Source organism: Eschrichtius robustus, chromosome 10 (genome assembly GCF_028021215.1).
Source record: "Eschrichtius robustus isolate mEscRob2 chromosome 10, mEscRob2.pri, whole genome shotgun sequence".
Classification (NCBI taxonomy): domain Eukaryota; kingdom Metazoa; phylum Chordata; class Mammalia; order Artiodactyla; family Eschrichtiidae; genus Eschrichtius; species Eschrichtius robustus.
Genome location: NC_090833.1, coordinates 113668456 through 113692630, shown reverse-complemented (window position 1 = coordinate 113692630; position 24175 = coordinate 113668456). Strand labels below are relative to the sequence as shown.

General features: G+C 43.1%; 1 protein-coding gene across 4 annotated transcripts in view; it reads left to right on the top strand.

The window, feature by feature from the left end:
* GALNT7 (polypeptide N-acetylgalactosaminyltransferase 7) overlaps nt 1–24175 on the top strand; it is a 121106-nt gene that overhangs the window by 76583 nt on the left and 20348 nt on the right. For all 4 annotated transcript variants that reach the window (XM_068552749.1, XM_068552751.1, XM_068552750.1 and 1 more), the window contains 3 exons: nt 18097–18263; nt 22426–22556; nt 22806–22885. In XM_068552749.1, the coding sequence (XP_068408850.1) occupies nt 18097–18263; nt 22426–22556; nt 22806–22885 (378 nt within the window). The remainder of the gene's footprint in view (nt 1–18096; nt 18264–22425; nt 22557–22805; nt 22886–24175) is intronic.

The following is a 24175-nucleotide window of genomic DNA, read 5'->3' as shown; positions in this document are numbered from 1 at the left end:
AGCAACATGACACTGTCCTGCCCTGGCGGGGGGACCTCAGGCCGGCGGCCAGGACCCCAGGCTCACCCTTCTTTGGTTTCCACAGAAGGAGGAAGGGGACCAGGACAGATGAACCAGGAGACAGTCAGCCATTCCGTGTCACCAAGGCCAACCCTGCCAGCATCTCCAGGACGGGATCCTGTTGGGAGAGCGGCCTCTGTTACCCTTCCTGCGGGCCAGCCCCAGGGGTGGAGGAAGCCCATTTTGCCACATCGGCCAAGAAAGGGGTCCCCTCTCTCCCCTTCCAGAGGCAGCTACTGTTTGGTGAATACTTGTCATGTTCTTTCCGCACACAAAGTGTATACGTATATTCATGGTTTTTAGAGCATGAAAGACTTGCTTTGTGTGCTAAAAGCTCATCGCTCCCTGCCCCTCCTCGTGTGGCTTATGCTTGAGCCTCACCAGCCTCTTCCCCGTGATGTGACACGGTTAGCGGACCACCAGTCACAGTGGATGGGAACCAGGGCCCTGGATCCCACTTTCGCCATCACACGGCAGCTTTCACAGGGAATGGCGTGGGCACTTCAGGAACCGTGCTCGTCATCTGTTGAATATTCCATTGACTCGGAATTCTAGAGCCACAGGGGGCCGGAGAGGTCACTGCTTCTTCATTTCGTGGACAGGGAACCCGAAATCCAGAGCAGGCACGTCTGCAGGGTGACCCGCCACAGGAGGCGTGCTGTCTCCCCGGGCCTCTCCCCACACGCGTAGAAGCCCAGGGAGGTCTGCTCGTCAGAGTCGTGTAAGCATGTTATCTGTGCTGTGTGTTTATGCAACGTCTTTGCAGTAATAAAATGTTCTACTTAGGAACAAAAGGGGAGTATCTTTTAATTAATTAATTAATTAATTAATTAATTTCACATCTTTATTGGAGTATAATTGCTTTACAATGTTGTGTTAGTTTCTGCTGTATAACAAAGTGAATCAGCTCTACGTATACATATATCCCCATATCCCCTCCCTCTTGCGTCTCCCTCCCTCCCACCCTCCCTATCCCACCCCTCTAGGTGGTCACAGAGCACCGATCTGATCTCCCTGTGCTATGCGGCTGCTTCCCACTAGCTATCTACTTTACATTTGGTAGTGTATATATGTCCATGCCACTCTCTCACTTCGTCCCAGCTTACCCTTCCCCCTCCCCGTGTCCTCAAGTCCATTCTCTATGTCTGCGTAAAAGGGGAGTATCTTATCAATTGCAAAGTGACTCTCTTTAACTGTAGGCACTGAAAATCCCGACTCTTTGCAGCAAGGGCCTCTGCTTGTATCTAAGTTGGAAGAAGCCGTTGCAGGGAGAGCAGAGGGCCAGGTGGGTGTGGTCCCCGAGCAGAGGGTCGGTGTTAAGGGATCTGGCAGACCCACCCATGACGTGCAACCCTCACCCGAGTGCTGAGGAGATTCTGCAAAGGAGCTTTTCCCTAAACTGTCTGTAGACCTCCCGGATGGCAAATCTCCACAGCTGAGGGGTGTCGAAGCTGGCAGCCCCCCACCCAGTGGGCTCTGCAGTGGCCCTGCCCTGGAGTGGCTCGGGCAGCGAGCTGGGCCTGAGCCCAAGGAGGAGGGGCCACGGGTGCCTGGGAGCCCCAGGCCCGCGGATGCAGAGAGGCGGGGACCTTACACAGAGCTGAGCGGGGTCAGAAGAGCCTCTTCTGGCAAATGTGGGTGATAGTACTTGGCTCATAAAGTGATTGTGAGCATTAAATGCGATAAAGAACGTCAAAGGCATGTGACACAGTCGGTAACGTGAGCCCCACTTGTCGGAGGTCACCCCCGCCTGGTGTGGCAGAGACCCTACAAAAGCTCTTGCTCTGCGAGGGTCTCTCTTCACACTAGGTGTGTGTTCAGCCTCATCCTTAGGGCGCGTCACCCTCACCGTCACATAAGAGGTAGCAGTCACCCTGCTACAGAAGAGGAAGACGTCCTTAATGTCAACATCAGATGAAGAACTACTTACTGGGAGGTGTGGGGCGATTGAATCTATGATTTGCATCGTTAGGAGAAGGGAAGAAAGAATTAAGATAGATCAGGGCTCTGGGTTGTAGTATGTGAACAAACACTTCATAATAATAAACACCTTTGTCATTTCTAAAAACACAAATCTGTTTTCCAAGTTACCCCTGTATTTCTTCTGACTCTGAGCTTCTTTGGAGCCTATACTGTCATCTAAGCAAGAGACCACATTGTCCTTTGAAAGGGTAGGTTTGCCAGTGACACAGGCTCATTTCTCTATTCCTACCGCTGCTAAGTGCTGAAAATCTCTCTGTCTCTCTCTCTCTGTCTCTCTCTCTTTTCTTGATCTCTCAATCTCTTTTTCTCTTCTTTTCGGCAGCTTCCTGCAGTTTTCAGAGCCCATTTTTATACAAAGCATCCCTGAATATCTTACAGAATGTTCCCAGCTTACCGTGACTTTTTATGACCCTACTGGTTAAAGTTTTATTCTCTGGTCTAGTAATTGTTTTCCAAGCATAAATTTAATTTTAACGGAGAGAATGTAATTCAGTCTCTACCTCTTACACCCTGCAGGTTGTTTTGACAGCCAGAAGCGTTTGCCCGTAAATAGAAATCCACCCACCCCCCATGCTTCCCCTTTGTAGTGGGCAGTCCAGAGTGACAGGCTTCATAGCTGGCCGCTGACATGTAGCTTCTGTGCGTGTGCATTTTGATGGGCAGTCAGTTCTCATCATTCATGGGGGTGAGGCTCATAAAGTCCCTGCGGACACAGGGTCAGGGATACAGAAGCATCACTGCCGGAGGAAACGCAGGGATAGGTGCTCACACGCCTCTGGCACCTTTGCATCACTGATGTGTGCATCACCTTGTCTTATGTGTGTTTCTATTTAAAGGCACCTTATTTAGTGTGCTGTCGCGTCGTAACATTGGATCCACGGCCAGCAGCCCTAGGACTCATGCCTGCAGGAAGCCTGTCTGACACACACGCTTTCTCTATCAGGCTCAGCACAACCTCGCACACATAGGAGCCCCACACAGCACTGCAACCCAACCTCGGGGGCACGTTAAACAGCGAAATCAGCAACCGAAAGCACACAATAAGAAATAAGTAGACTAAACAGACGCTGTAAAGGACATGTTTACAGTACCAGAGTAAGAGCGTCGTCCTGTGCCCACGTGTTCGCATTTCCCTGCCCTGCACGTGTTCTCAAATGACCACAAACATGTCCCAAGTACTGATGTTGAGTTACAAATACGTTTTAGAGAGGAAGCAAATTAACAGACAGAACCCACGAATAATAAGGAGCCACTGTGTTTTTGTATATTTGAGTACAGAGTGCAGGTTAATCACAGAAATATTTAGTATAGAGTTAATGGACGAAGCGCCCAATATCCCATTATAGTAAATGCAAATCTTCGTAACACTGAAAAATGGTAATTCTAATAGACCAAATATTTTTACTGGTTAATCTACGCCGGAAAGAAAATCTGACAGTGGCTTTTAGAAATGTCAAGACCAAAAAGCGTAGACTATTAAGATTTTCCATTCAAAGAACAGAAATAAACTGGCCTGGTTGTGATTCAGTGTACCCTGCCTCATTCATCTTTCTTTTCTGCCTCCCACCCCTCCTTTCCTGCCGCTCCCCCCATACCTCCTTTACTGTCTTCTTGCTAAAGGGGCTTAGGAAGGAGCTGGAATCATGCCAGGACGGGCTCACAGAGGCTGCTGCAGTCAGCGCAGGGGCCATGAACCAGGAGGTATCCTGCACTGTTCAGAATATTTATTAGATTTAGTGCTGAAATAGTCTCTGTTGATGAGCAGACCTAACCTGAGTTTCTCAGGTACCGGTGACCGTGTAAAAGGGGTAGTACCTTACTCTCAGGCCCCAGTGCATCACTCACCCACGTGGTTGGATGCTGTATTGAGTCTGTTTAATTTCCTAGTAACTAGCCTAGACTTTTTATCAGGAACACTTATTAATTTCAGATTTTATCTCCCCTCCTCCTCAAGAGAAGTGATTGATTGAAATTCTTTCCAGTAGCACATAAACAAAGACCATCCCACCTGACACTTACTTCAGCCTTCATTTCAGAGGAGCACAGCACAGTCTAATGGGCCATGGCCATGAAGTCAGCTGTCATAACGCAGGAAAATGGATGGACAGCTTTTGAAAAGGGAAAGTTGCAGGCATGGTGCTGGGAAGGTTTCACATACCAGCGGGATCCAGTAAAACTACAGATATCGCCCCCAGCTGATTGTGGGCAAGTTTTTTTTTTTTTTCAAATAATTTTTTAAAATATTTATTTATTTATTCATTTTGGCTACGCCGGGTCTTAGTTGCGGCATGCGGGATCTAGTTCCCCAACCAGGGATCGAACCCGGGCACCCTGCATTGGGAGTGAGGAGTCTTGCCCACTGGACGACCAGGGAAGTCCCGTGGGCAAATTATTTACAAAAGTCCTGTGCAGAGAAGAGCAAGATAACGTACATGTGTGCACATTTCTAGAACCGGAAAATACAAAATGTTAATGAAATGTACTTTGAAGTATAGCCACTAGTTTTTAACAATTCTGCAGAGGTACAGGAAAGTACTGTTAATTGGCAGTATGTAAGGCTATGGATCCTTTCATGGAGAAATCTTTAAAATTAAAGTGGGAATACTTTGGAGGTAAATACAGTGAAACTTGTTTCCTTTCAGCTGTGACAGTAACCCTTATGGCTGTCTGTGCTCCCCAGAAGAAAGACTTAACAGACTGGCATCACCTTCAGAAAACGAGACTTTACATAGCCACAGGGTTCAATTAAATTGCTCCTCTGAGGTCTTGAGTTTAGCAGCTTAGGGGAAAAAAATGCCTAATATATTTTTTAATGACAGTGTTTTGTGAATAGAAATTGCAGGGAGAAAATGGTTTCTGCATCCTACTGTCTTAGGAAATGAGGAAGCTGCAGAAACGGCTTCCTTGCTCACGAAGGCCTTAGTATAAAAGGTCATCGTGGGGTTGGGTGCTATGAAGCTCATCTCCGGGCGGCAGACACCGGGCAAGCACGGTGGGCCCGTGGCCAGGCCTGTCAGAGGGGCTCAGAGTGCGGGAACTGGGGGGTCGATGTATGTGTTAAACCAGTGATGTCCGCTTAGGGTATTGAGAGGAATTTAAAAGGCAAACCTTTTTACCCCTGAGCAACATAATTGAACACATCTCAATTGCTGCAAAATGTATACAATTTTTAAAAACTGCTTCAGAATATTTAGGATTGATTTCTGAGACTTTGGGTGGATTTTGAAGAAGTATAATTTTTCTACCACATGAAATACTTCCTGTCTAAAATGCTGATAATTAAACATACTTATTCAGGAATGCTGGAAACACTACCCTGGCACTTGGAAGAGCTGGCTTTCTTGTTCCGATTTATAAACCTCCACGAGCTGGCAGCCGGCCCTCACACGAGATTTCTTCCCCCCGAGCTCTCACATCTCTGTGTGTGCGTCCCGTTCCCCCCCGGGCAGGGCGTATGCTCTGGGGACAGCCGTCCTCCTGCACCCCGTTCTGTGTCGCCCCCTGCTCTACCAGTGTAACAGGGTGATGGGATTCGATGGCATAATTAACCAGCTGGTATCAGGAGGGAAAAATGGCAGCAGTGAAACACAGGCACCTGCAGTCTAATTTGCAAATCTGTCCAATATCCTACTATTGAATCAAAATGCAAATGGGTATAAATAGTAATGTTTTTATAAAATGTGCCCCCCGCTGCTTAGAAAAGATGCAGTGGGGCAAAGCCGCCCACTGGGTGAATGCCTTGGGAAACAGGGAACTCCAGGTCTGGGAAGCCTTCATGGGATGGTTTTAGTTAGAAAAGAGGTACCAGGACAAGACCTCTTGCCCAGGGGTTAGATGCTTGTGAAACTTTCAAAGCTACCAAGTGGTGTTCTGTTCACTTGTAGTTGTCTTAAGTAGCCATTTTATTCCTAAGTATTCTGAAAGAGGAAAGTATATATATTGAATAGAAGACTTAGAAGAAGAAAATAAAAATCACCTCGCAGCCAGGCTGGAGTTTCTCCACAGATGCGCCATGCAGGGAGGACCACGTTCCTTCACGGGTCCCCTGCCTGCGGTGACGTTGCTGTGATGGCCGAGCTGCTGGCTCTGTGTTTGTGCCACACGGGGATTATTCAGCAGGACGGATCCCCGTGGACCAACCAGAACAAAGGATTAGTAACCCTTGCCTCGTGCCTGGTGGCGTTTCCTTGATTCTTCTCACCGTCCAACACACCCCTGGTCCTCCCCGTTGCTCCGTCAGCTGCCACCCAACACAGATCAGATTCGTGTTGCCGTTTCCCTTTTTTCTTTCCTTTTTGGTAATCGTCTCCCGTGTGTGTGGCCCATCTGCACACCTATTACAAACCCAGGGCCTCTGAGGAGAAAAGTTAACAAATTGATGAGTCACCTCACTTGTGATCTCACAGCTGTTCAGTCCTTGAGTTCCTTTGCCAGAGTTTAATGAACTACAGTGTTTTCCAAAGTGGTGGTTGGAGATTTCCTGGCATCTGTCTGCCTCCTTCAGGGTGAGAATGAACATCCCCTGTCGCTAACTTACCTTTACAATAACATCCCATCTCTGAGCATAACCCTTTCGATAACTAACTTCAGCTTACTTTTGGTGATTCCCTAAGTTCTGGAAGATTTGATTTTCCAGAAAATTACAGTGAAGCAAAGATGTAAGGGAGAAGATAATTCAGTTAATATAGGAAAAGAAGGAGACTACTTTAATGATTTCTAGAAACAATATTACCCACTTCCTCTTCCACAATATTTATTAAACATCACATATGTATCAATTATACTACATGCTGAACTGGCAACATGTCTTTTTAATACCTTTATGAAGGTAAATCGCTAAACATACTGCATATATTCTTATAGCCCCAGAATTGTTCTGCGAATTAATAAATGCTAACTGTCGTACATTATGTACTCTTTTTCACATCTGTATTCAGAGTTTTATAGTTGAGTCTTCACAAAATGATCTAGTATCTATATATCCTCATTTTGCTATAGGAACATTAGTATCAGCCAGTGTTTAAGACCTTCCATAAATAAATGTTCTACGGCCTATATTGATAACTCCTTTAATACCTAACAGTTCTCTGGTGGGGAAATTATTTGCTCAGTCCAGCCTAAAGTCACCATGCTGCCCTGTAAGTTTATATCTTTTTTTCCATCATTACCAGGGTCGGAATCTGCCTTTGGAAATACGGGTCCTCCATGTGGTCAAGGTGACTTCCTTGTTGAAATCAGAGCACACGGAGAAGGCATATAATCACTCAGGGATGAAAACGGATTTTTTTCACTGAAACATGATTCAGTACACATTTTTTTTCACATCTTTATTGGAGTATAATTGCTTTACAATGGTGTGTTAGTTTCTGCTGTATAACAAAGTGAATCAGCTATACGTATACATATATCCCCATATCCCCTCCCTCTTGCGTCTCCCTCCCACCCTCCCTATCCCACCCCTCTAGGTGGTCACAAAGCGCCGAGCTGATCTCCCTGTGCTATGCAGCTGCTTCCCACTAGCTATCTGTTTTACATTTGGTAGTGTATATATGTCAGTGCCACTCTCTCACTTCGTCCCAGCTTACCCTTCCCCGCCCCGTGTCCTCAAGTCCATTCTCTGTGTCTACGTCTTAATTCCTGTCCTGCCCCTAGGTGTATCAGTACTGCTTTTTTAGATTCCGTATATATGTGTTAGCATATGGTATCTGTTTTTCTCTTTCTGACTTACTTCACTCTGTATGACAGATTCTAGGTCCATCCACCTCACTACAAATACTCAGTAAACATTTTAAGGAATGTTTGCAAAGTGTGATCTTCAAATCAGTGTTGAACTTAAATTCCCAACTTGGTCTCCGCACAACTGTCACACTGACTTGTGTTTTGGTGCAGTGCCGTTGGTCTCCACTGACAGCCTCCAGGAAGACAGCCCAGGGAAGCTCATCACTGCGTTTACCATAAGGAGGCCCCCTGGAAAAAAAAACCCCAGCTGGTCTTCACGCCAAGAATGTTGTCCTCTTTCCGAACAACTGGTTTGTTAAACACAGTCCTGACCCGGTTTCCCTGCTAGAAAATTCAAGCCAAATTGTGGCCCATCCATTCGAAGTACGGGGCGGCGGTGGGGTACGAGGCCACCCTGCTGCCCAGCTCAGGGGGTGCCGTCTGAGTGTCTTCTCTGTGAATGGTGCCCCAGGACTGTGCACGCAGGACCCCTTGGCCCTCTCATTTGCACTTTTAAAATCTTGTTTTTGCTTCCTCTTTTTTCTTCTCATTCTTTCTTTATCCATCTTTTCCCCCTCCTATTTTAGAGTTTTGTAGTATTGTTGTATTCTGTGTGTCTTTGTAAGCTGCTTGAAGTCCTTTGGAATGGTGCAGTGGAATAAGGTGCAGCATAAATTAATGTCAGAGAAAAACAAATACCGTATGCCAACGCATATATATGGAATCTGAAAAAAAACAATGGTACTGATGAACCTAGTTGCAGGGCAAGAATAAAGAGGCAGACATAGAGAATGGACTTGAGGACACAGGGTGGGAAGGGGAAGCTGGGGCGAAGTGAGAGTAGCATCGACATATATACACTACCGAATGTAAAATAGTTGGCTAGTGGGAAGCAGCCGCATAGCACAGGGAGATCAGCTCGGTGCTTTGTGACCACCTAGAGGGGTGGGATAGGGAGGGTGGGAGGGAGGCTCAAGAGGAAGGGATATGGGGACATGTGTATGCATATGGTTGATTCACTTTGTTGTGCAACAGAAACTAACACGGTATTGTGAAGCAATTATACTCCAATATGAAGTTCTATTAAAAAATAAAATAAAAGTAAGTTACAGATGCAAACCTGTATTGGTTCATGCCCCTAGCGTCGTTTACATCCATGCCGTAGCACCCAGATCCTTAACACCTGGTAGTGGTGATTGTCTCAGCTTAGATATATTGGTGTTTAAGCTGGTGCTTCTGTAAAATCAGAATATGGCATGAAAGCTCGTGTGTGAAATGAGAGTCCAATATAGCTAGAAGCATATGGCTTCCACTGTGAAATATTCTTTCTCTTTTCCCAGGGAGTTTTGGAGAAATGTACAAGAACATTTGTCCAGTACTAGGATTCCCTGCCAGATTTTTTCCCTAAATTGTGGTTTGACATTTCAGATCATTAAGTGGACACATCTGTCCGAGTATGTTTTCCTTTTCAAAAAAAAGAAAAGATCATTTGAAGACAGCTACCCAGCAACAGAGTCAGCATTCTTAGTTTGCCCTGATGCAGTTGGCATTCTCAGCCCTGGGATCAGGCACAAATCACTCCACAGAGCTGAGTGCGGCCGTCTGTTCGTGGCTGTATATCCCCTGGGTGTTGAGCAAAAATAAGGAATTCATTTTCCTGTTTGTTTTTAAGCATATATTGGTGAGTAATTCTTGGTAAATCTGTGGTTTAGGGGAAAGAATCTTAAAGGCTTCGTTTCTAAATCTTGCCTCTATCACTAGCTGTGACTTTGAGCAAATCATGTGGTCTAGCGGGGCCCCCGCAGGACTATTCAGGTATGATCGTGTATGTACCATACGAGCTAGTAGAACTGCATTTCCTCAGCCTGGGATGAAATGGGATCACAGTAACTAATACGAAAAATACCACTTATTTGGCTCAAACATTATCCACTGTGCTAGAACTTTAGGTCCCTCAGATTCTTCCCAGCCAGCTCTGGAGTCAGCTGTTGAACACCCTGGGAAAGAATCTTCCCGGACTTCTCCATGCAGGGGGCTTCCTGTTGCTGCCTACCAGCCAGGGCTGCCCAAACCCTTGGCCCGAGGTCCCTGGTGCCACTCCCGTCCCCACCACAGGGACAGAGTCTCCCCGTGGAGCCACTCTGGCACCTGCCACCTGTGAAGTACCCATCTTCGTGGAGAGCGTGCCCTTCACACTTGCTTGGCTTGTCAGGACACTAAGTAAGCCAGAGCATCGGTGGAGCGGCAGAGATGGAGCTGTTCTCGAAGCCGTCCTCCAAGGTTCCTGCCCCAGGGTTTTTGTACATGATCCACGGTTGCTGCAGAGGCCAACAACCATGTAACCTTAGGAAGCCGCTGGCTGTTTGGAGCTGTGAATTCCAACTGCGCTGTGACTGTCTGAGGGTCACTGACAGCTGAGCTGCCATGGGTAAGGACTGGACAGCTGTCCCCCACTACTTGTGGGGATGCCAGGAAACTGCCTACCAGAGGAGGCTAGGGGAAATGGAAATAGGACAGATACAAGCTTTTCAGAGAGCCCACGGCCACAGGAGGCCACCAGCGATCTGGGCAGATAACGGTCCTACTGCTTGTTCTGTGAAATACGTAAAGCAGTGGGTTTTTGTAGCTTCCTGCCTTAGGAATCAGCCATGATGAGCTAGAGAATTTCTGGTCCAAGTCATTCTGCTCTGCTAAGAATTCCCCCTTTTTCTCCAACACATTGGTCCCTTGGGCGTGAAACAAACCTGAGCCCCTCAACTCTCTGCCCCAGAAGATGAAGTTGAGATGCAGCTACCCACTTGGAACCAGGGCACTTGCTTAAAAGCTTGCACACGTGGCCAGCGTGTGGTTTTTAGTTTAGATTGAGCTGACTGGGAGTGTGGACCTGATAGAGATTACAGGTGTGATGAGCTAAAGCCACCCATCGTCCCTGCCTTCATACCGTTCTGGTTTCTTGCCTCCCAATTGCGGCACCACATGGAGCGTGCCAGAGCGAGCATGGCAGACACCGTGCTTCCTCAGTTACTGAGTTTCATCCTGAAAAACTTTTGCGTAACCAACCATTAATCCTGTGCTCATTGATTTTGACTTTCAACCCCAATGGAGCACAAGTTAAAGATTTCTTATTCTCCTTTTCATTAATATTTAATTCATTACTGAAGAAAATGTGTGGTATTCTATGATGTAGTACAGCATTGTGAAGAGGAGTATTCCTAGAAAAATTTTTGAAATCAAATCAACCAATATGTATTGAATATTAACATAATATATGAAAACACTGTTCCAGCTATGAGCAGAACTTGTGGTGATTAGCTGACATTTTCATCTTGGAGGAAGCATGGGTTCTGTTAGTACAGACTTAATTTTGACCTTCAAGGGAAGACTGACTGATAAGAAGGATTGATAAGAACATTGGGGGAAAATAAGTAGAGCATCCTAGAGTTTCTAATAATCAAGGAAAGGGATACAAGCTCTTCAAGGCATAGAGGTAGAGTTTTGAGAAAATGATTAAATACAGAATAATTTTTCATGCTTCAATTTTATGTGCCCAGTCAAAAGAAAGAATATATTATCAAGAAGGGAATAGTCTACCTGGGGGTGAGAACAGGGGACCCAAAGAAGAGACGTGGTCATTGCACCCACAGCTGTCATGGGAGAGGTGGCCTGAGTCTGAATTTAGTCTGTTCAGCAATCCCTATTGTGGAAGAGCGTGCATGGAGCTTTCAAAACCAGCAAGATGATCAGATCTCAGGCTTGCCAAGCAACCTTCCAACTGTAACCAGTTTTTCATAGTCTGCTGAATTAGATATTATTTATTGATAAAGCTTAAATACATAAAGGCTTTATATCAAACTAAAGATGTTAAAAAACCTAGCTGGGACAGAGAAAATGGAAGGAAATTGTTAATAGGCATGTCATTTTCGGTTATGAAATCCATTTTTGACTTTTTAAGTTATAGAAAGGTCACTATGAAAATTTGTCATTCCTGTCTTCTGATACAAGCACCTGGCACCACATAGGTGCCCTGGAAATACTCTGTAAAAATTACTTTTAAGAAAAACTCTGCAGGATAAACAAGGTCCTACTGTATAGCACAGGGAACCATAGTCAATATCCTGTGATAAACCGTAATGGAAAAGAATATGGAAAAGAATGTATATATATATATGTATAACTGAATCACTTTGCTGTACACCTGGAACGAACACAACATTGTACATCAGCTATAAGTACGCGCGGCCGGAGAGTTCTGCAGTAACTAGCGCGGGGCACGATGCCCTTGGTGCCGAGGGTCTTTAAGCTCTCTTGGAAGATGAAGTGCCAGAAAGGAGAAACTACTCAAAAGTCCGTAACAGAACCCATCCGTTTCAAGGTGGCACCGTGTTTCCGTTGGCCCTCCTTCCTCCTGGAGCTTATTACAGATTTTATGGCAGTAAAGTGAGAGAAATGCTGCAGAACGGGGGTCTGACCTCAGCACAGGGTGCTTCTCTCAGGACTGAGTCTCCTGGTCCAGGCTCTGCATCGTCATCGGCACTTGTCACCTGCGCGCTCTCCCGGCGGCCTCCTCTCCCAGCGCAAATGCCCGCCTGCAGTGTACGTCCCCCTCCGGCTGCTCCCGTGCCCCAGGGGCTCTCGCCCTTTCTCCTGTAGCGTCGGGGCGACAGGAGGGTGGCGTGTCCTCCAGGTGTTGGCGGCAGTTTGGCCGGTACCCGCCATCCCTGCCACCCACTCCTGGCTCCCAGGTGTACTGACCTTGCTCACCTGCTGCCCCCCAGCCTGCGGGCCCCTCCCCACGCCTGCCCCCCTGTGCGCGCTCATCTCCCCTCCGGCTCTCATGGGTAGCGGGCATCCTCTGAGGCCGCGGGCCAGGCTCCGGCTTAAGCCGTCCACCCCGTCGCTTCCGTGCACGTCGCCTTACTCCTTACGTGGTGGCTTCTGGCAGCCCTGGTTCTTAACTCTGTTGCTGACAGCAGGTGGAAACGTCTACACTCTCTGGCTCCATCGAGAGCCAAGGAGACTGCACAGAAGAGGTGGGAAGGGACTGCCTAGCTCTCCCCCTGCCCGCATACCCACAACATCATCTCTACCCCACGCTGCAGCCTCCCCGCTGGGCCTCTCCCCTGAAGTTCAGAAAGGGAGGCCGGGCTTGAGCCCCTCCTTCCATCTGCTTTTATTCTGGTCTATCGACTATCTGCTCTATTTTGGTCTTCCTCCAGATTTTCCCCCTCTCCTGCTAGAAGAGCATCTGTTTCCACCTGCCATACGGACTGACTGATTCTTGACAGTAGCTCAAAATATTTGGACTGCGGGGTGGAGAGTGGACATTACGCAGAGGAGAAAACACATCTAGAGGCATTTCAAAAATACCCTTAGAGCAATTCAGTAAATATTTATCGAGCGACTGCTCTGTGTTAGATGGTGGTGAGCAAAGCAGTTGAGGTTCCTCTCCTTAATGAGCTTACCTTCCAGTCTCGAGCCTTTTGTAGGAAGGATTCCAGGCAACGGCGGGTGTAGAGATTTATGCATAAGGATGATCATGGTCACATTGTAGAGCCAACGGAAATGTCCATAAGGAAAAGGTCACATGAATTATGGAACAGCCAGGAGTTCCCTGGTGGCCTAGTGGTTAGGATTCTGGGCTTTCACTGCCAAGGCCGGGGTTCAGTCCCTGGTTGGGGAATTGAGATCCCACAAGCCACGTGGTGCAGCCAAAAACATTTATTAATTAAAACAAAATTATGGAACAGCCATACTTTTCAATGTTGTGCAATAGTTACAAAGAATTAGGTAACAGGATAAATCTATACATACTCACATGAAAGAAGAATCTATACATACTCACCTGAATATATCTGTATATATATATACAGACATACATTTATATGTCTGCATGAGCATAAAATGTCTAAACACAACAACTAGTAACAATGATTTCCTCTTGGAGTTGAGATTTGTTGGGGAGAGGGAAGGGGGGGCAGCTTTTACCTTTACTTTATACACTTCTGTATTGTTTGGATTTTGTACAACAAAGTGTGTATTGCTTCTGTAATTTTTTTCAGCTTTATTTTAAAAAATTTTTTATACAAATTTTAAAGGTAACTTCATTTGTGGTAATTACAAAATATTGGCTTTATTCCCCATGTTGTACAATACATCCTTGAGCCTGTTTATCTTATACCCAACAATTTGTACATCCCTGCCCCCAATATTGCCCCTCACCCGCACTGGTACCCACTAGTTTGTTCTCTATATCTATGAGTCTTCTTCTTTTTGTTATATACACATAGTTTGTTGTATTTTGTAGGTTCCACATGTAAGTCATATCATATGGTATTTGTCTTTCTCTGACTTATTTCACTTAGCATAACGCCTTCCAAGTCCATCCAGGTTGCTGCAAATGGCAAAATTTCATTCTTTTTTATGGCTCGGTATTATTCGATTGTATGTATGTATGTATATGTATATGTGTGTGTGTATATATATATATATATATATATATATATATATATATATATATATATATATACTGCTTCTTCTTTAATCATTCACCTGTTGATGGACACTTAGTTTTCTTCCACATGTTGGCAATTGTAAGTAATGCTGCTATGAACATTGGGGTGCGTGTATCTTTTCAAATTAGTGTTTTTGTTTTTTTCAGATATATACCCAGGAGTGGAATTGCTGGGTTGTACGGTAGTTCTATTTTCAGTTTTTTGAGAAATCTCCATACTGTTTTCCACAGTGGCTGCACCAATTTACATTCCCACCGACAGTGTACAGGGGTTCCCTTTTCTCCACATCCTCGCCAACATTTGTTATTTATGTTCTTTTTGTTGATAGCCATCCTGACAGGTGTGAGGTGATATCTCTTCATGGTTTTGATTTGCATTTCCCTCATGATTAGTGATGTTGGTCATCTTTTCATGTGCCTGTTGGCCATCTGCATTTCCTCTTTGGAAGAATGTCTCTATTCAGTTCTTCTGCCCATTTTTTAATTGGGTTGTTTGTTTTTCTTGATGTTGAGTTATATGAACTGTTTATATATGTTGGATATTAACCCCTTATCAGTCATATCATTTGCAAATATTTTCTCTCGTTCAGTAGGTTGTCTTTTCGTTTTGTCAGTGGTTTCCTTTGCTGTGCAAAAGCTTTTAAGTTTAATTAGGTCTCATTTGTTTATTTTTGCTTTTATTTCCCTTACTTTAAGAGACGGACTCGAAAAAAAATATTGCTTTTGTTTGGTAATTTTTAAGACAAAGAAAATAGGAAAAATACATACCAAGAGTTGTCGTTACTGGCACATAACCTAGTTTACATCTTTGGAGTTATTTCCAAACCGTACAGAGGTGAGGGAAGGTGGAGAAATTGGTAACACACTCTCTTCCAGCTCTTGTCCCCTTGTCCTGTGGGAATGCAAGGTAGCACGTCCAGACCTTCCGATGGACGGTCTGCCCAAGCAGTCCCTGGGACAGGAAGGTGTCCCCTGTGGGCCCCCTCTCGTCTTCACTTTCCCCCTTCCTCCCCTCCTCCATTCCCTCTGTTTCCAACTCCTTGCAGTCTCCCATTCAAGGTCCTCATCTGGTTCATTTCGCCAAGCTGTCATCGTTTGCCTTAGAAATCAGCAAGTTCCAAATCTCCTTCCATGACTTAAATATTTTCACCAATTCTGATGTCTGTTGTAAATCAAAATCTGTGTCTTTCCCATCCAGTTCTGCTTCTTTAGGCCCAGTGCTTAGACTCAGGGAAGAAAATTATTGCCTGAATCTCCATCAGAGCGTTTGCTTGTTTTTGCAGTTTCGGGAAGGGAGATCATTTGTCCCTACCCTTCCAAAATTAGACGTACCTGCCCAGGTTAGTTTCTCTCCAGAAACACTCATCACATCTTCTTTCAAAATCTGCATCCCTCCACTGCTGTAGTTTTTAACTTGGTACTCTGAAAGAGCATGTGGCCCCTCCCAACCTTGGAAAGCCCTCTTTGTTGCCGAAGGCTACCATGCCCCCACCCCCTTCCCCATTCCTGGGTTATCTCCAGGCCACAAAGGGCAGGGAAGAGGGGGAGGGGAGAGAGCTCCCATCACATAATAATAAGCTCGATGTGTGCCTTGTATTGACATTATATTCAATGTCAGTATCAGTTCTTAGACCTTAGATCAATTCTTAGCCATTCATAGATAGGTATAGCTAGTATTTTTTCTTTTCCTTTCATTTTACTTTTAACAAGATTTCTTGTAAACCCAAGACAGCCTAGGTTTATGTCCTGGCTTCATTACTTTCTAGCTGAGTGATCTTAGGCAGTCATTTATCCCTGACCTCAGTCCCCTCATCTGTAAAATGGGGACATTAATAGTACTAACCTCATAGTGATGTGGGGAGGTTAGATAAGTTAATAAAAGTAAAGCACAGAGAATAGTGCCTGACACATAATAAGTATATGCTGGTATTTGCAGTTATACTGCAAATGCCCTTTTTTGTAACTTTGCCTCTTCAGTTTTTTTCATGTTTTAATTCTACCTTCCAAAGATATAGATCTTCCGTCTATTCATTTTTTATCTGAATCCCGTGCACACAATTCACTGTGTGCTTTTATCTTTTCCTCCCCACTTCTGTGGTGTCAGTACTTTTTAAATCATCCTTCTGGTCTCACCCTCGCCTCATGGCTCCAGGACGCCTTCCTGCCCACCTGTCTTGAGGTTGAATGAGGGCCACCTGTCAAAGCACCATGGTTTCCCCACTGTCACACGCAGAGAAAGTGCAGACGTTTGCTCCGTGTCTCGCGGTGGGCTTCACAAGGGCAGAGACTATGTCTGCTCCTTGATGCTGAGCTAGTGCCTAGCTCAGAACATAGCAGGTACTTACTACTCGTTTAACAAGAAAATGCAGATGTAAGAAATAAGATTGAATGGATTCCAGACTCAGTCTGTATTTCTATAAAAACAACCTCTAAGAACACAGACAATTGAGAACTACGTTGAAAGGGAAATAAACACCCGGAGAAAACATTGTTTGCATCTCTGTTGGGCCAGGTCCTATTTTAAATAATGGTGGTATAGGTTATCAAGCTGATAATGTTAATTGCTGCTTTTATGGTTTTAAATTTAATCTTGGGAACAAGCTTTTTTACCCCTCCATGAAAAACTTTGGGATTAAAAAAAAAAATCTTTCCCTTCCACTTACCAAGGAGAAGGTAATAGGCACCAGATGCTAGTTCTGAAAGCTAACTCCTGCAGAAAGAACATGGGTCTCAGATTGTTCTCATCCGTCTGTCGTGTTCTTACTGTCTTGTTCTTCTCCCATAACCAAACAGAAAAAAGTGGGTGTGTGTGTGTACATACACACATATATGTGTATACACATATGCTTGTATATGCATAATATACACACAACTGTACCTCGTTATCCACCGGGGGATAGGTTCCAGGACCCCTTCGGATACCAAAATCCATCCGTGGATACTCAAGTCCCTTATATAAAATGGCATGGTATTTACTTATAACCTATACACACCACCCTCCTGTATACTTTCAATCGATTATTTATAATACCTAATACAAGGTAAGCACTATGTAAACAGTTGCCATGGCAAATTCAAATTTTGCTTTTTGGAACTTTATGGAATTTTTTTCCAATATTTTTGATCCACAGTTGGTTGAATCTTAAGATGCAGAACTGGCAGATATGGAGGGCCGACTGTGGCGGGGGCAGGGGGGTTCTCTCCAACTAGAAAAAGGTTTCTGGCAACTTTATTCCTGCTACAGTTATTTGAAGTAATTTTGCATAAAACAGTTAAAGACCCTTCTTTAGTCAATTTAATAACTCTAAACACTATTAGAACTTTGTTTATTCATCCAACAGTTAATTTTGGAATGTCTCTCGTATGCTGCACTTCAGCCCATTTCATGTTTTTCTGAATGTTTTAGCCATATTAGAACAGGACAGCTTTCAAACACAGTTATACAGTGGTTTATTCACAGCAAGTGAAATAAATCCCTTGCACCAGAAGCTCAAGTTTTAAAGCAGAAAATAAACTGAGGTTGAAGTCATGGAAAACAAACCTTAATACCATCCCCAGCTGAGAAGCATAAATTCACAAATTAGTTCTCTTTGTCACAATAAGTGCCGGTTGGTGAAGAAGTAGCTTGAATTTGAGTAACTTCATCTCATAGCAGCTTCTCTCTTCTACCTTGGGTTTCTGTGAAAATATAAAATGTATTTCATTCACTTACCTTAGTTAAGTCAATAATATTTCATCCAATCAGAAAACGTAGTCATAGTAAGTTTGGAACCAAACACTGCAGATTGCCTCTGAATAAATATGATGAAATGTTCCTTTTGCAGATGCAAGTATTGGCATTATGATGAGAACCTGCTGACGGCCAGCATCGTCATCGTCTTCCACAACGAAGGGTGGTCCACCCTCATGAGGACAGTTCACAGCGTAATTAAAAGGACTCCAAGGAAATACTTAGCAGAAATCGTGTTAATTGATGATTTCAGTAGCAAAGGTAATGGCTATGGAATCGACATTTTGTCTATAAAATAATTATAAGCAATTGCAAAAAGGTGATCTCAAAATAGTCTTCAGAAATTAATAATTAGCATCTATTGATAGCATCTATTATCAACAAGTTGGCACTATGCTAATAATAAGCATTGTATGTGAATTATTTTGTTTCATTCTGACGGTAAGCCTTGTGATACATATTGTTCATCTTCATTTTGCACTTGAGGCTCAGAGATGTTAAGTAACTTGCCAGCGGTGACAGAGGTAGTCATTAACAGCTGCGTCCAAATCTATAGGCTCATAAGTCTGTGTATTTAACCACGGTCTTATACTATACCAATTCTGTGGGCACTGGGTTTTATAAAAATTTAATCGTAGAGGTAATTTACTGAATGACTGAAAAAAATGCAATGGCATGTACATTGTAATGCCACCCAAAGCTCCGTCCAAATCTATATACTGAAACCTATATACCTGTTTAATAGCTTGTATTTTGCATTTCAGTGTATTTTGAATTTGACCAGAAACCATGGACTATTTTTATTTATAAAAGAAAGTACCTACTAAAGCTTATTTTGTTCTAGATTTGATTTAAGATATTGAATAGAAAGAAATTGTGTTTTATTTTTTACTCTCTTTATGGACCAAGCTCTAACACATTTAGGGAGACATCGGTTAGTCTTGGTTCAACTTGGCTAGAGAGAGATGGAGCAGTGATTTTCCAGATAAGTGGGGTTTTTTAAGTTAAAATTTTTTTCTTCAGATAGATCCATTATTGTAAGCTGAATATATCTTCTTAATGACGTAAATATCAAAAGATAGATAATGCTATAGCTCAGACCCCAAAGCAGCATGTAATTATGCTGCTAAAACCCAAGTCTGGGCAGTTATTTATTCTTCTTTGCTTGTCCTAAAACTGAGTTTGAAACCTTCGAAAACTGACCAAAGAGCACAGACAACTCAATAACAACAGGATATCTGCTTTTTGGCAAATGCGTTTTGCAGAGCGTTTTTGTATATAAGTAGTGATACCGCTGGATATAAGGTTAGAAAAGAAGTCAGAACATGGGCAGCATAAAAATACCATTCAGAATGGCTTTACAAGAGCTTCCTCCAAAACTTAATTTAGAACTCTTGCAGTCTGGATAAACCTCTGCTGTTTTTGGAAGGACACAACCAGAATCTTGATCTTGTATACGTATATTAGCATGGAGAGAAACAGAAATATGACCTACCACTTTCTTCAACTAATCATTTTTAATTACAGCAGGGAATGTATAACTTTAAATTTTCAGTCATCAAATGCCTTTAGCTTAGACATCTTGGTTACAATTTTCTACAACGGGATCATTTTCATTAAGAATACTATTCCTGTCTCAAATAAATATTTAAAAATATGTTTTTAAGTGATACTGTTGGTGCCAACAATGTTTTAGCTTTAGCAAAACTTAAGTCTACAAAAATAACTTGGAGAAATCCCATGTCTATGATTGTACTGATTTTAAGAACCACCATGTTATTAATACAAGTTCAAAAGCTCAGAATAGTCTTTAAAAAAAAAAAAAAGTGAAGATACACCAAAAGGTGTTTCCCATTCTAAAATCTTGCTTTCTTGCTTGGCCTGAGGAAAGAACACAATTGGGGGCTTAAGTTTTTTGTCCAGTTTAATTTTTTTGTGATCAGTGCTTCTGTTGTTACAAATCTCTAACAGCCTCTTGTAACACATTTTAAAAGCAATTACATATAGGGTCTGCTTAGCTTACAGCGTGGGGAGGGTCGTTGATTGAGGCTACTCTTGGACAGAAGTACAGAAGGTCTTTAATTACTCTTCCCAATTTCAAAACACCTTTGAACATCTGTCAGTCCTATCCTCAGTAAAACTATACAGCATTTGGTAAATCTGACTTAAGTGAAAACTTGGATTGTTTTCTTTCCCCAATATATTCAGTAATTAAAACTCTGAGTTATAATTTTTCTTTTAAAGACAAAATACTTAACTAATTTATATAAAACCTCACAAAAGAGCTGGCTGCTCAGAACCCTTGGGTTTCTGGAAGTTACCATGTCCTCAAAACGGAAGGGTCTGGGGCCTTTGAACAGAGAACACTCCTCTCCACCTGTGCATTGGGCAAAGGGCTACACGGACCACGTGTCCTCCTTGCAGCACTCAGGGAAGGAAGCTGCGGGAGCACTTCCGCTCACAAGTGCACGTCATTTCCGCCTGCTTCTCATTGGCCACAGCAAGTCAGGTGGCCCAGCGTGCAGTCCGGGCTGGGGCTGGGGAGGATTGATCATCCCCTAGCAGGGGCCGTGTTCATTCGGGGCACTGATCTATCCACTGTAGTGAGACCCAAGGGCAGCCAAAGTCATCTTAACTAGAATCTAAATTTAAAGAGCACACCATCAACTCATTTCTGGCCGTAACAATTTATTTTAGATATATTTAGATCACATATCCAAAAAAGTACCTAATGCAAGTCAGAAGGGGCTTTAGAAAAAAAAACTTAGGACTGTACAGAACTAAAAAAAATAGGAAGGTAAGAGCTTTTTTTAAAAAAAACAACAGCAACAAAAAACCCTTATATTGAAGGGAAAATCATCAAGACTTTCTGGGGAAACATTGTAATTCAGCATGAGAATTTTATTTATAAGTCTCATGACAACTGGACACCAAAGTAGAGAATGGAAAATTTTTGCTTCTCAATTTTGAATACCCATGTGTGGGTATCTTGCTAATTATAAGCTCCTTAAAAACGAGTAAAGTATTAAGTGTACAGCCTGATTTGCCCATTTAACCACTGGCTCATTACTAAATACAGCTGTTTTGGGGGTTGTTTTTGTATTCAGGGGCCAAAATTTTAAACAACTTAAAAATAATTTTTGTGTCTTCAAGAAACATCTTTAAGGATCCAGGAATTAGTTGTGGCTGTGATGAGTCAGTTTCACTGGCTCATAGTGATGCAAACAAAAACTGTTCTCTTGCAACTAGGAAGCCAAGATGGAAAGTTTGGCAAATGTATCTTGTTTTTATAACATAAAATTTTCTCTACCAAACTGCAAACATATATATATGTGTGTGTGTGTGTGTATATATATATATATATATATACACACACACACACATATATACACACGCATATGTGTGGAAATGATATACGTATTTATTATATAAATATGTAAAGATTTATTTATAAATATATACATACACACACATATATATATACAGACACTTGATGCTTAAAATACAGAGAAAATGGGATCTTTTATTGTTACTTGCCAACTGGATGGGAACTATATTCTTCACCACACCAAGACTACTCCCTCAACACTGATTGTAGTAGAAAGATGGCTCAGAAACAAATATTAACCTATACCCTGTGTGGATCCCGAAGGCCATGTAATGTTATTTATAGGCAGTACATCTTCAGAAATCCTGAACCATTGCTTCTTCCAAAAGCAAAAAACTATTGTGCCTGAAAGCTTCTAGATATGATATTAACATTTGATTTTCTTAAGTTTTCATGTCAGTTGGCATAGTCATCATTTATTTGTTTAGAGAGAGGTTTGATAATTCTCAGGCTAGCTAGTTCTCCGTAGGTATATTAAGTTCAAAATTTAACTCAATTAATACACTTCACCTTACTTCCCTATACATTTAACATTCAGTATGGTCTGTGTAAAATTACTGAGTACTCAAAGGACCTGTTGCCTATCCTCATTTCTTGAGAAAAATAATACTTTAAATGGGGACTTCCCTGGTGGCGCAGTGGTTAAGAATCCGCCTGCCAATGCAGGGGACACGGGTTCGAGCCCTGGTCCGGGAAGATCCCATATGCTGCAGGGCAACTAAGCCCGTGCACCACAACTACTGAGCCTGTGCTCCAGAGCCCACGAACCACAACTGCTGAGCCCGTGCGCCACAACTACTGAAGCCCTCGCGCCTAGAGCCCGTGCTCTGCAACAAGAGAAGCCACCGCAATGAGAAGCCCACGCACCGCAATGAAGAGTAGCCCCCGCTCAGCACAACTAGAGAAAGCCCGCACACAGCAGTGAAGACCCAACACAGCCAAAAATAAATTAATTAGTTAATTTAAAAAAAGAGTTTAGGTGGTTTATTAGCCATAAATATAATTTATAATGTTGACTGAATTTTTTATTCATAGAACACTTAAAAGAAAAACTGGATGACTATATTAAGCTGTGGAATGGCCTAGTCAAGGTATTTCGAAATGAGAGAAGAGAAGGTTTAATTCAGGCACGAAGTATCGGTGCCCAGAAGGCTAAACTTGGACAGGTAGGACACATTGGATATCTATTATGTCAGCATTTTGGATTTGGTCACTAAAAGATCGTCTACATTTTTAAGTACCCATTTAATTTTTAATTTTTTAGAATTGAAAATGCTACCTTAAACAGATAACTTATATATCAAAATTGACTCTAACGCCAGTTTATATTAGCATCTAATTTTAAATTGTACGTGATATATGTCGTGCTGTATATGAGTTTTCTTTCACCCTGCCTCTTTTTTTTTTTTTTTCAGGTTTTGATATACCTCGATGCCCACTGTGAGGTGGCGGTTAACTGGTACGCACCACTCGTAGCTCCCATATCTAAGGACAGGTAACATTACCTTGCTTTTTTTCTTTCCTGGTTGAAAAGTAAACCTCACCCTAGAAGGACAAATAATGTTCCCATTCTTCTGATTCCAGTTCCATTCAGTGCATCAAGTTGTATGTTGAGTATTATTTTTTAGCTAGTTGTTTCCCTGGGTGGATCTAGGTGGCTACTTGGGGCTGATTCACATGCGGGCAGTTAGACATTTGGGATAAGCCTAGGGCATCTCACTCAGAATCTTCTTCCTCTGGCTACAAAAGCTTTGCTCTAAGAGTAATATTAATTGTTCCCGCACACTGTGGTAACAGTCTAAAGACTTGAAGGAGCATGCTTTGGAATTCTGCCTGTGGGTTGTTTTATGCCCTTTGAAGTGATTATTTTACACAGTAAGGGCCAGCTCTTACCTGTGGCAAGACCTTGGGTTCCCATAGGACCTTTAAAGTTTAGAAGTAGACGACTATCCTATGGAAATGTGGTGATCACCAATTTACAGAAGGTCTGAAACAGTAGACGGGCAGCACCAGTTTTCTAGTTCCCAAAGCCTTCCTTGCTTTTAGTCCAGAATCCTGACTATTTCAGAATCAAGAAGAAATAAGACATGTCCCTGTGGCAATGGCCTGAGTCAGAGGAAGAACTTTTGGAGGATTTTATCATCACAGCATCTATCAGACACGATTTCCACGTGCTGTCTGATTTAATCCTCGCAGCAACCCTGCAAGATAGATATTATTGCCTCCTTTGTACTACAGAGGATGCTGAGGCTGAGAGAAATTAATTAGTTTGCCCCAAATCAGACAGCTTATAAACTACCCAACTGAGATCTCTCCGCGACACCTTCCACCGCATACTTAGAAATCCGAGAATCATAAGGAGAGATAACCAGCCTTCACCTGTCCTGGTGAACGCTGGCAGTCCTCGGGGTGGTGAGGGAGGCCATACCACAGGGACCCTCCACTCGCCCATGGGAGTCCACTGTCTGGACGGAATAAAGTACCTTTCCCCTGTATCGAAATTCTAAGCCCCATTGATTTTCCCCTTCTCCTTGGTTTCTAAACATCTAAAAAGCACCTTAACATGGCTGTAAAAAACTAGAATCTCCATTTTAGGATATGCATTTTAAAATTCTTTTCTGATAAAATGAACGTTGGAACAAGCAGGATACCGATTATCTTTGTAGAGCTGGCTCTACACCTGATTGGTCATATAGTTCTAGCATTTTCATGAAGCCCACGTAAAAGGTATAAGATTTTTTTGCTCCAAATTCTCAGGCCACTATTTATGTTCTTCAGGTTTTGA